Source organism: Colossoma macropomum, unplaced genomic scaffold, assembly GCF_904425465.1.
Source record: "Colossoma macropomum unplaced genomic scaffold, Colossoma_macropomum, whole genome shotgun sequence".
Classification (NCBI taxonomy): domain Eukaryota; kingdom Metazoa; phylum Chordata; class Actinopteri; order Characiformes; family Serrasalmidae; genus Colossoma; species Colossoma macropomum.
The window spans coordinates 44,098,600-44,110,092 of NW_023494805.1; the positions used below are offsets into that span (position 1 = coordinate 44,098,600).

The 11,493-nt window shown below is 37.0% G+C and overlaps 1 protein-coding gene across 1 annotated transcript; it reads left to right on the top strand.

The window, feature by feature from the left end:
• Positions 1–626: 626 nt before the first annotated feature.
• LOC118825787 (NACHT, LRR and PYD domains-containing protein 3-like) lies at positions 627–10,963 on the top strand. The gene is made up of 10 exons (XM_036596607.1): positions 627–811; positions 2,446–2,796; positions 2,886–2,942; positions 4,250–6,014; positions 6,903–7,073; positions 8,526–8,696; positions 8,916–9,086; positions 9,817–9,990; positions 10,161–10,207; positions 10,299–10,963. Exons 2-10 carry the CDS (start codon positions 2,529–2,531, stop codon positions 10,838–10,840), a joined length of 3,366 nt encoding a protein of 1,121 aa, XP_036452500.1. The 5' UTR covers positions 627–811; positions 2,446–2,528; the 3' UTR covers positions 10,841–10,963.
• The last annotated feature ends 530 nt before the right edge of the window (positions 10,964–11,493 follow it).

Genomic DNA, 11,493 nt, shown 5'->3' on the forward strand with positions numbered 1-11,493 from the left:
TTTCCACATACCAGCTGAAATGAAAAATCCATACTAGTTAAGATTAGAATCTGAGGCATGTTTTGTGGTTATATTTTTACTATTTAAATTTAAGGAGAGATTTTTTATTTTTTTTTTAATGTAATGGAAAGCTTTTGCCTTCATTTTGATCATACTTTACAAACCTGCAGACAGCAACCAATTTAAACTCTCTGTATCAGCCTGTTTTAAAACATGTTCATTGTTGGATACATCAACAATTATCTTAAAAGACAAGATTTCAGTTACTGCAGTTGGTAAGTCTTCTTTCAATACTGATGACATCCACAATACATGTTCAGTCTTTATGTATTTAGCTGTTGGGTCTACTGATCCTCATGGTTGCTTTTTCTCTTTCCATGATTACCAAAGTCAGGGTAATTTGTCCACATCAGTCAGGAGGGAACTCAGCTGTGTTGTGTTGTGTTAAACTGGTTTTACGTATTTAGACCTCAGGGCCTAAGCAGGTCAAATCACTGCTGCTCTCTGAAACGCTTAATATATGTATAGCTATATGTCAGATGTGCTTATTGCAACTCTTTCCTGTTTTCACTGTTCAGAGAGCTCTGCTTCCTCTGTCCTACTTCTTATTTTCTGTTTAACAGCAGACCAGCACTGAAGTCTCTCTGACAGATCAGAGGAGTTTTTAAAGTTATGTAGTTTTAGAGCAATATGTTTATTTGACAGAGCTGCTGGGTTGTTTATTGCATTCTCTATCCGTTCTCAAGAAATGTAAGCCTTCAGAACTGAAAGACTAAAGACTCTGGAGTGATGCCATAACTACTTACAGCAGGTAAAAGCATTTAATATATTTACATGATTTACTCACATTATTCCTTTGTGCACTCAAACAAATAGCAGACAGTTAATTAAAGACAGACTTCAAAAGAAGAAGAGGATTGATTAAAGATCGACCTTGGACTATTTACAAAGTGAACAAGTGTTTGTGATTTTTCCTACAGTCAGATATTTGTGTCACTCTTTCAACTCCAGTCACAGATGCTTAAGCTTCAGACTAGATTCCTTTAGATTTTACTTTAGACATGAAACTAAATTCATGTCCACATTCCATGTTTAATTAAACATTAAATCAGTTTGCTGTAATACTGCTAAAACTTACAGTGCCTACAGCACTTCCCAAAATGTCAGTTTCGTTTAATAAAAATCACTTTCAAGGGAAAGTCCACTGTTTTTTTTTCTTCCAAAATTACCACACAATTTAGGGTGTGAGATGTGAGTAAAGTCATTCAGAGTGGTTTGGTGTGAAATAGAGGATCGTAGACAATCCGATTTCTTTACAGTGGTGGTGATAGGAACCAGGGGTCACCATGACTAGCACAAAAATATAGACATTTTATTTACTATCCAGAACCACCAGTGAACCTACATGAGTCTTCTGAGTTTATATGAAATGTTGATGATGGAAAATAGTGGATAATCTGAAAAAAGTTTTCTTTGGGGACTATTTTGCCTCTTAACACCCTGCATGTATCCCTCCCCCATGAATGGATTTTAAGATATCAGGCAGCATATTAATAACCTTTTGATGTAATAACTTTCTGTGAAGGAGATTTAGAAGTGGATATTTAAGAAAGGCCACTTTTAAGCAAAAACGCTTTAAAAATGTTTTATAAGAAAACCAGGGGCTTTTTTGTTTTTTTGTTCTGAACTGCTTATAGTTAAAAATTTACAAATTAGTTAAGGGATAAATCTATATCTGAAATTTTGAAAGTATAATGAGTAATACTAACAGAGAGAAAGGCAAGAAACACTGCTCATTTAAATGTTTAAAATTTCCCCAAATCAAGTGGTCTTGAGTACTGAAGTGCTTATATTAGTTGTGCATATATCAACTGCAATGTATGTTATCAAACCAGCTACTTTAACATGAAAGGCAATTTGACTGATATGAAAAATAACCAACCACAGACCTTTGTTTCAGCATGATGTGTAGGGACAGGCAATTTTCTAAACAGGCTGAAACAAAAACAAACATGCAGGGAACAGATATGTTGACAAAGTTGCGCTAATATCTAGCTTAAATGCTAACTCTATTTTGAACAAAACCCTTTGTATTGACAAAATAAAATGAAAAATTTTAACATAATAATCAAACATGACGATTAAAGAGAACATCGTTAACAAAGGTATATACATAGAACACTGGAAAGTGTACATAAGACAGCAAAGCCCCTGAGACTTTGTCTGTGTGTTGGAAAATACCAGAACATTTCTAAGCAGCAGAGGCCTTCAGGTGAACCCTTTGAACCTTAAGCCACAAGGAGGCCAATATATAAACAGTGTCTGATAAGCCATTTTTAATGATTAAATACAAAAAAGACAACTAGACCTTTTTAATGGGTCGAATTAAATTGGATCCAAAAAAGTGTAATGTTTTTAAAGCCAAAACATCTTACTCTTTTTAAGGAATGGACATCTCTTGTGTTTGGTCATAAGAATCCTTCAGTGCACGTGAATCTACTGTCCTTCATCATGTCCAGTGATACAAGATGGTAAACATTAGACCAATGCTGCTGGATATTCTTCAGAATTTGTTGGAAGAGGACCTGAAATCATTCCAGTGGTACCTAAGCAATGGTGTGGAAGGTTTCACTCATATTCCAAGGTCTCAGCTAGGAAAGGCAGACAGACATGATACTGTGGATAAGATGGTGCAGAGCTACAGCTATAATGGAGCTGTGGAGATCACACAGGCCATCCTGCAGAAGATAAACCAAAACCAACTGGTTGAGGAACTAAGAACCAAACACAAAGAAGGTAAAGAGGCTAGATGATTTCATTGTTACACTTTTTCTGTGTTTTATATTCTTTATAATGAACTGCTGTACCTTTGTCCACTTTCCTAGACATAACTGATAAGAACCCAGAAACCTGCATGAGTACAGCTCAGAATGGAGAATCAGGTAGTGTTTTCAATGCAAATAAGGCCAAAACACATTCTGCTCACTGTCAAATTTTCTTATTACAAAAAATCAGGTTATTGTGCCCCCTATGAGTTTGGTCTTCTTAATGCTAAGTTTTACAAGCTTTAGATCCAAATGAACTTCAGTATTCACAATATTGTGTCCATTAGAGTAGTGAATACAAATATTTATTGAATCTAATTTCTGTCCTGAGCATCATCCTAATAAGACTATGGCTTTTACATTTCTTTACTGCATAATCCGCTAATTTAAATTTTGAATAATATCTGGAGTAGTGTTTGAGAGAATATCTTATTTTGAATGACAAAAAACCCAACCAACCCAGCAAATAAGCCTATTTTGGTCCTGTGCAGGCCCAATGTGGGCTCAAAATTGGGGCCCATGTGAGAAGCCCACAGTGAGCCCCTTTGGGCTTAAACACTAGGACGCAAAGAGCTCCATAATATCCCCATGGAGTGAGGATCCCCTTAGGCTCCCATGATGTGGGGCCTCATAGAGACTGTACCCACTTGGTTCACATACTGCAATAAATGGGCTGTCCCAGGAGCATATTTACCACTGTGGTACATCACTTGTCCATTTAACTACACTTAATAATAATTTGAGGACTGAAAACACTAATTAATTCAGTTTTGGAAAAAGCACAGTAAGCAAACATTAAGCAAAATAAATAGTAATTGAAAGCAAAAAAACATGTATTCTTTTAGTCCTCATTCATTTTTGTTAGCTACATTTTTTATTTCATTGAAATAAATGAATCTTTACAGAAGAGCTCCGCATCTTCTCCTATGTGATTTTAGATGCCATTAGTATCTCAGCACCAAGAAATGGCATTACCTTGAGTGTGCTAGACTGCTTCTTCTCCTGAGCTTATGTTTGGGTAACAATACAACACTAATCAGTTTGCTGTCTAGCAACACAAGCATCACATTTCAATTTAGTAGCCCCATTTGGATGCTTCAGGCCCAGAATATGCAAACTCACAGTGGTCAGAAGATGCTCCTGGCCCAGTATGTGGTAACCTGTAGTTGGTGCATGTAACATTTGATTGGGTAGGTCCTACACTACACTGTACACACAGAGCCCACAGTGGCCCACATCTGGAAATGGTTCTGTGGTCTAGGTTAATCCACCATGCTCCTAAACGGAATTTCTTTGGGTTTGTATAGCCCAGTCTTGTACAGAAGACACACAGTTGTCCTGGGCAGGCCTGTTTGCTGGGTAGGATAGTATGATTTGTGTAGTGAGTCTCACTCTTGATATGTTTTTTAAATCTCTGACAAAAGCTTTGCAACGCACCCAGTTGATGGCCATCCTGAAAGAGACATATGAACGTATACTGATTGGAAATTCACTGACAGGACACAAGAAGTTCTTGGAAGATATCTACACTGATCTGATTATAGTGCAGGATGAGAGTGGAGGAGTCATTCGTGAGCATGAAGTGATGCAAATTGAAATGCCTTCCTGTACTGATGAGGAAATTTGTATCAAATGCAGTGATCTTTTCAAAATCCAGTCTGATACCAATCGATGCAATAGAAAAGTACTGACATCAGGAATTGCAGGAGTGGGTAAAACTGTGTCGGTCAATAAATTCATACTTGACTGGACGACAGGAAAGGAGAACCAAGACTTACACTTCATTTTCCCTCTCCCCTTTCGAGAACTCAATCTGAAGAAGGATAAGAATTTCAGTTTGATAGAACTACTAAATCAATGTTTTTTCACTTCAAAAACTGCAATAAAGTCTCTTTCAGAGAATGATGGTAAAGTTTTGTTTATTTTTGATGGGCTTGATGAATGCCGCTTTCCTCTTTGCTTTGAGGGTGGAGAGGAAGTAAAAGATGTCAATGAGAAGACCTCAGTGGGCTCACTGATCACAAATCTTCTTCAGAGACATCTGCTTCCTTTTGCTCTCATTTGGGTAACTTGCCGACCAGCAGCAGCCCATCTGATTCCCCGGGACTATATTGACCTGGTGACAGAAGTGCGAGGATTCAATGATGAACAAAAGGAGGGATATTTCAGCAAATACTGTAAGGAAGATGTGGCATTTAAAATAGTCTCACACATCAAGAAATCAAGGAGCCTCTACATCATGTGTCAAATACCAGTCTTCTGCTGGATCTCTGCCACTGTGCTTCAGCCACTGATGGCTCAAGAGAGTAACAAGGACATCCCCACAACCCTGACAGGAATGTATCTAAGATTCCTACTACAGCAGAAAAATGTAATGAAAAAAAAATATCACGAAAGAAGAACTAAAACTGTTAATGCTGAACACATAATTCTGAAGCTTGGAAAACTGGCCTTCCTTAATCTTGAGCAGGGCACTCTGATGTTCTATGAGGATGACCTGAGAAAATGTGGCATTGGTGTCAGTGATGGCACAGTGTTCTCAGGCATGTGCACACAAATTTTCAGTCAGCAGGAAGGAGTTTCTGAAAGGAATATTTTCAGCTTTGTCCATCTGAGTGTTCAGGAAAGCCTTGCTGCTCTGTATGTTCATCACTCACACTGCTACTACAGAAGGAATTCGCTCAGAAAGAAGACACTTTGTAACAAGGTTACATGGAGGATGAAGAATCTAACAGATCTTCATAAATGTGCAGTGGACAGGGCTTTGCAGAGTGAAAATGGACACCTGGACCTTTTCCTTCGCTTCCTCATTGGCCTCTCACTGAAGTCCCATCAGAGTGACTTAAATGAACTTCTGCCATGCCTAAAGTTGAAAAGCGAGAGTGTCACTGACACAGCTGACTACATTAAGAAGAAACCGAGTGAGCAAGTATCTTTTGACAGAAGCCTAAATCTTATCCACTGCCTGAGTGAACTGAATGACAACTCCCTGATGACTGAAATCCAGAACTACCTGAACTCAGGTGATCTCTCCACACAGAGACTCTCATCTACACAGTGGTCAGCTCTAGTTTTTGTGCTGCTGATGTCAGAGGAAATTCATGGGAAGTTTAAACTGAAGAAATACAGACCATCAGATGAAGCACTAATGAGACTCCTGCCTGTGGTGAAAAACACAAGAAAAGCCCTGTAAGTGTCATTTTCTTTATTCTTTTATATTTATAAATGAAGATTTACAATTTTGGTGTAATAACATGGACATAATAAGTGTTAATGTCTCAATGTTTCACTCTGCATTCATTTTAAATGCCATCCATACATTAATCAAATTTGCAAGGTAATGAGCTACCGTATATAATATGTATGAGCTATGCAGTGATCTAAAAGAGAAAGAGTGTCCTAAAGCTATTAGAACACTAAATTGAAAACTAGGGATGTTGCAGTCTAGTTTTTTGCCTCTCAATCTGATCTAAGTAATTTTAAAACTGAGTATGAGCCAATATTAATGTCATCTACCATTTGTGTTTTCATAAATAATGCTGGCACATAATTTAAGTATGAAATGCTAGACTGCAAATTATAATGAATTGCATCTATAATGAATGGCATGAAGCTTAAAAGCAGTGAAAACACTGCAGATAAATTTAATTTTCCACATTGAAGACATTTATTGCAAATATTTCAACCACTTTGTTTCTGAAAACACATCTGCAGGTTTGTGGTATCTCTACAACAATAAACTAAACCAGACAGTGGATTTGGCTTGTTATGGCCAAGTCAAGACAAAGTTCATTTATATAGCACTTTTTTACAACAGGCATTGTCACAAAGCAGCTTTACAGAAACATCTGGGTCTGAGCCCCTGTTAGCAAGCCAAAGGTGGCAGTGGCAAGAAAACACTCCCCATCTATACCAAATCCATTAAAATAAACCTACCAACTCCAATTCCAATCCACTTGCCTGGCATTTCTAACAAAAGTGTAAAATTCTTTTGATTTAGGGATTACTGTAATCCTTTGTGTTTTTTAAAGGAGCTGTATGACATGAATAAAAACTAAAACAATGTTTATGATGAAGGTTAGACCACTGTAACCTCAGTACAGACAGCTGTGATGCACTGGCTTCAGTTTTCAATTCAGTTTCACCCCTGAAAGAGCTGCATCTCAGTGGCAATGACCTGCAGGATTTGGGAGTGGAGCTGCTCTCTGCTGGACTGAAGAGTTCACACTGTAAACTGGAGATACTCAGGTCAGTGTTTCCGAATAACAGAAAATTTCTACATGGACATATTATATGTTACCTGCAACATACAAACCCCTCTTTCAATTAACAAGATATGACTGAATAGGGGAAAAATGCTCAGTACAAATAATTTTTATGTAAGATTCTATGTAAGCTTAACATATAATTTTGTTGCAAGTATTACCTTGCAGTAATAAAATACCAGCTGATCTGTGAGTATTTCTCGGTCCAGCACCTGAACTGTAAATAATCCTAGGAGTTTTCATCAGCTAAGTAAAGTGGTCTGCATGGGCTATAAAATTTCAACATGGGCTATAAAATTTCCAAATCAGTAGGATATGCCAGAGTTATGCAATTAAGAGCTTTACATTTCTTTTTATTTTAAATGATTATTTTTCTTGTGTAAAACAGATATGCAGTATTACAATAGCTGTTAACATAATACATTTTCACTGTTTAATTTTTTTCACAGAAAAAATGGGCAAGGGTTATCTTTGCAGCACTCTATAGCAGCAGAACAGATTGTACAACATGCATTGATCTAAGAATTATTCACTTGAGTCTTTTCACTGTGGGCCAGATTCATAAAACTTGGTGGTAACAGCGCTATGCTATGCAAAATGTGCAGGTCTGTAAATAAGACCTTTTCATCACTGTGGCAGTGATTAGTTCAGTGGTGTCTTTTTAATGCTGTGGTGTTTTTACTGGTGTTTTAGGCACAAGAGCCAATCAAAATCAACATGTAAATAAAATGTAAAAAGTCATGCATATTAAAGACTCATGCCAAGTGAAGCTTGGGTTGGCTGCCAAAATGGACACAATGAAAGAAATGACAATGAACAAACAAAGACTTCCTGGCTAACAACAACTGGCTAAATTAAGGTGAAACTGACCATACTATATGTTACAGAGGTCTACCCTTATCTGGCTGATAAAGCAATTCTTTTGGATTCATCAGTTTATTAGATTGTCTGTAATGCTAGGTAACTGCTGCTAACTGGCTAAAACATTTGGGTACAATGCTAGAGCCTATAAGACTAAACTTCAAAATTTTACACCTCACAAAACATGGCCAAAACATGTATTTTAAATGATTAATAATGTTATGAACTTGATACTTAAAGTGTGTGCATATACAAAAACAAGAGTAGTGATGATGTGTATCATGTTTTTGCACACCCTGTCAACAACCAACAATGTGCAAAAAGGAAATTTGACTACATTGACAAATAATTATGAACAAACTTCAAAAGCAATACAAGCATGAAACGATTGTGTTACCACAAAAGAGTTGGAGTGAGATATACACTAGTAAAAGAAAAAAGACAAGGAAGAGTAGGCCTAATGTTTACTATAGAAATACACAATATAAATGCTAAACCAAATAAATCTGTGCTCCTTTTGTGTGATTTGATTTTAAATTCCCTAAATGAAGTGTATTTTGTCCCCCTTTTGCAGTCTAGCTAACTGTAATCTCACAGTGAGTTCTTGCAAAACATTTACATCAGTTCTACAATCAGTAAACTCCATAAAAGAACTCGACCTCAGTAACAATGACCTGCAGGATTCAGGAGTGGAGCTGCTCACTGCTGGGCTGAACAGTTCACACTGTAAACTGGAGATACTCAGGTGAACTTTCTGTTCATTCTTAAGTGGAAAACATCAGCTTGAAAAATAAAGAAATGGTAAACTCAGGACACAAAGTCATTCAGTCAACCGTATCTCTGACTAATCAAATATGAAATATGAAAAATAAAAAATGACTATAGTGTTGACCTACTTTGTCTCTTATTCCATCAATTCTTTGAGTATACTGTAAGATCCTTTATAATTTCTCTCTCTTTGTAGACTAACTATGTGTGATCTTGGGGAAAATATTTGTGAAAATCTGCAATCAGCTCTACAGTCTGTAAACTCCTCCCTTAAAGAGCTGGACCTCAGTAACAATGACCTGCAAGATTCAGGAGTGAAGCTGCTCTCTGTTGGACTGAGTTCACACTGTAAACTGGAGATATTGAGGTAAACTTTCTGTGAAAATGCTGTAAAAAAAATCAACTAAATAAAAACACATTAAAAACATAAAAAGAAATTAGAAACACCACTGTATAGGTGCAGTGAAACTTGAAATAAAGCAAGATATGAAGATATAAAGCAAAATTAAAATTTTAAAATAAAAATAAATTAAAATGCACTTGATGAAGATAAAATAATAAACAGAGTAAAAGGAAGGGACACCTAATAGTTAACTGTTAAAAATTGTATTCTGTATATTATGTATTCTATATCTGACTGGGAGCCAGTGTAAGACTTGAGTGTTAAAGAGCTGCAGCTGTCTGGTAGATGAGCCGTCTGACAGATTAGTAGGTATTCCTGTAAGGAGATTGCTACAATAAATCTAGCCTGTTAGAGGCAGATGCATCAATTAGCTCTTCTAGATCATGTGCAGTCATAAACTGAATTTTTCACTGTTTCTGAGGCCAGAGATATATGACTGTTATGGATTTGATATGGATATTATAGCTGAGGTCTTGAGTCAACTGAAACTGAGATTGTTTTTTTCTCACTAGAGCAAAATACAAACACATCAATTTTGTCCTTGTTTTGTTAAATTTTTAGTTTGCTCAATGCATTTACATAAATAATCTATAGAATTGTAGCCATTTGGTAAATGGATGACATAATTTGGGTTCATCTACGTAGCTATGATAATATCATGTCCCACCACTCATTTTGCTCCCTGTTTCTGCAGATTATCTGGTTGTATGGTCACAGAAGAAGGCTGTTCTTATCTGACTTCAGCTCTGAAATCCAACCCTTCCCACTTGAGAGAACTGGATCTCACCTATAATCACCCAGGAGAGTCTGGAGTGAAGATGCTCTCCGATCTACTGAAGGATCCACACTACACTCTAGAAAAACTACAGTGAGCTACTGATTTACTGTCTCTATACACATACACACAGTGAATAAGAAAAAAAGTTCTGCTCTTGGTCTGTGTGTGGTTTTAATAGTTTTAACAGTGAGCTGCTCATGTCTCTTTCATGCTTTCTCAATAGAGAATAGATATATTAATCCATAAATGTGTATGTGTAGGGAGGAGTATGGTGGGAAGATCAGAATGAAATCAGGACTGAAGAAATGTAAGACCTGCCCCAATGCATACACACACACATACTCTGTGCATGTATTCTTCTCTAATGTGTGTTTGTGTGTGTGTGTGTGCGTGTGCAGATGCCTGTGAGCTCACACTGGACCCAAACACAGCACACAAACTCCTCTCTCTGTCTGAGCAGAACAAAAAGGTGGAGTGTGTGGAAGAACAGCAGCCATATCCAGATCATCCAGACAGATTTGAGTACTATACACAGGTTCTGAGTGTGGAGAGTCTGAGTGGACACTGTTACTGGGAGGCTGAGTGGAGTGGCAAGGGGGCTGTTATAGCTGTAACTTACAGAGGGATCAGGAAGAAAGGAGATGTTAAGGACTGTGGGCTTGGATTCAGTAATCAATCCTGGTGTCTGAGCTGCTTTAATGACAATTACTCTGTTTGGCACAATTATAAGATGATTGCTGTACCTGTGCTCCCCTCCCACACCTGTAGAGTAGGAGTATATCTGGACTGGAGGGCTGGCACTCTGTCCTTCTACAGCATCTCACCTAACACACAAGCACTGACTCACATACACACACTCCACTCCACATTCACTGAGCTGCTCTACGCAGGGTTTAGGGTTGGTCCTGAGTCATCAGTGTGTGTCTGTAAGATGGAATAATCTTTATACAGCGTTTTTGTGTTAGTTGTGTTATGACCAGTGGTGGATAAAGTACACAAATCATGTACTTGAGTTAAAGTAGAGATACCCATGGTAAAATATTACTGCAGTAAAAGAAGAAGTTTCTCCCTTTAGACCTTCACTTAAGTAAAAGTACAAAAGTATTTGCCTTCAAATGTACTTAAGTATCGAAAGTAAAAGTACTAAAAGATTAATTATGACTCTAATGTCCTAAACCAGTCTTTAAATAGAATGTCATTAATTAGTCTGTCACTGATGTCTATTAAAATTATCAAGACCACAAAACACTGAAGGAAAACAATTTCCATTAGGTAGAACCGAGTGACTGTGAAATAACATTTTGCAAACAAAGTTTCAGTTTAAGATTTACTTGCAACTTAGTTACAAGTTTAAGTTTAATAAAAACTTGCTTTAAACACAGATTCACAAATGAGTTTTCCTTTACTAAACTGCATCTGTAGGTCTCTGTTCATAAACATAAACTAGCCAAAACAAATTTACTATAAAATGAAATAGTGTTTGTATAAATTCTGAAAAAAGAAACACGCCAGTCGCAACTGCATATGTGTACATATTTCTATATTGTGGTCTATTTACACAAAGTTAGGTTAGTTCATCATTTATGTTGGAAT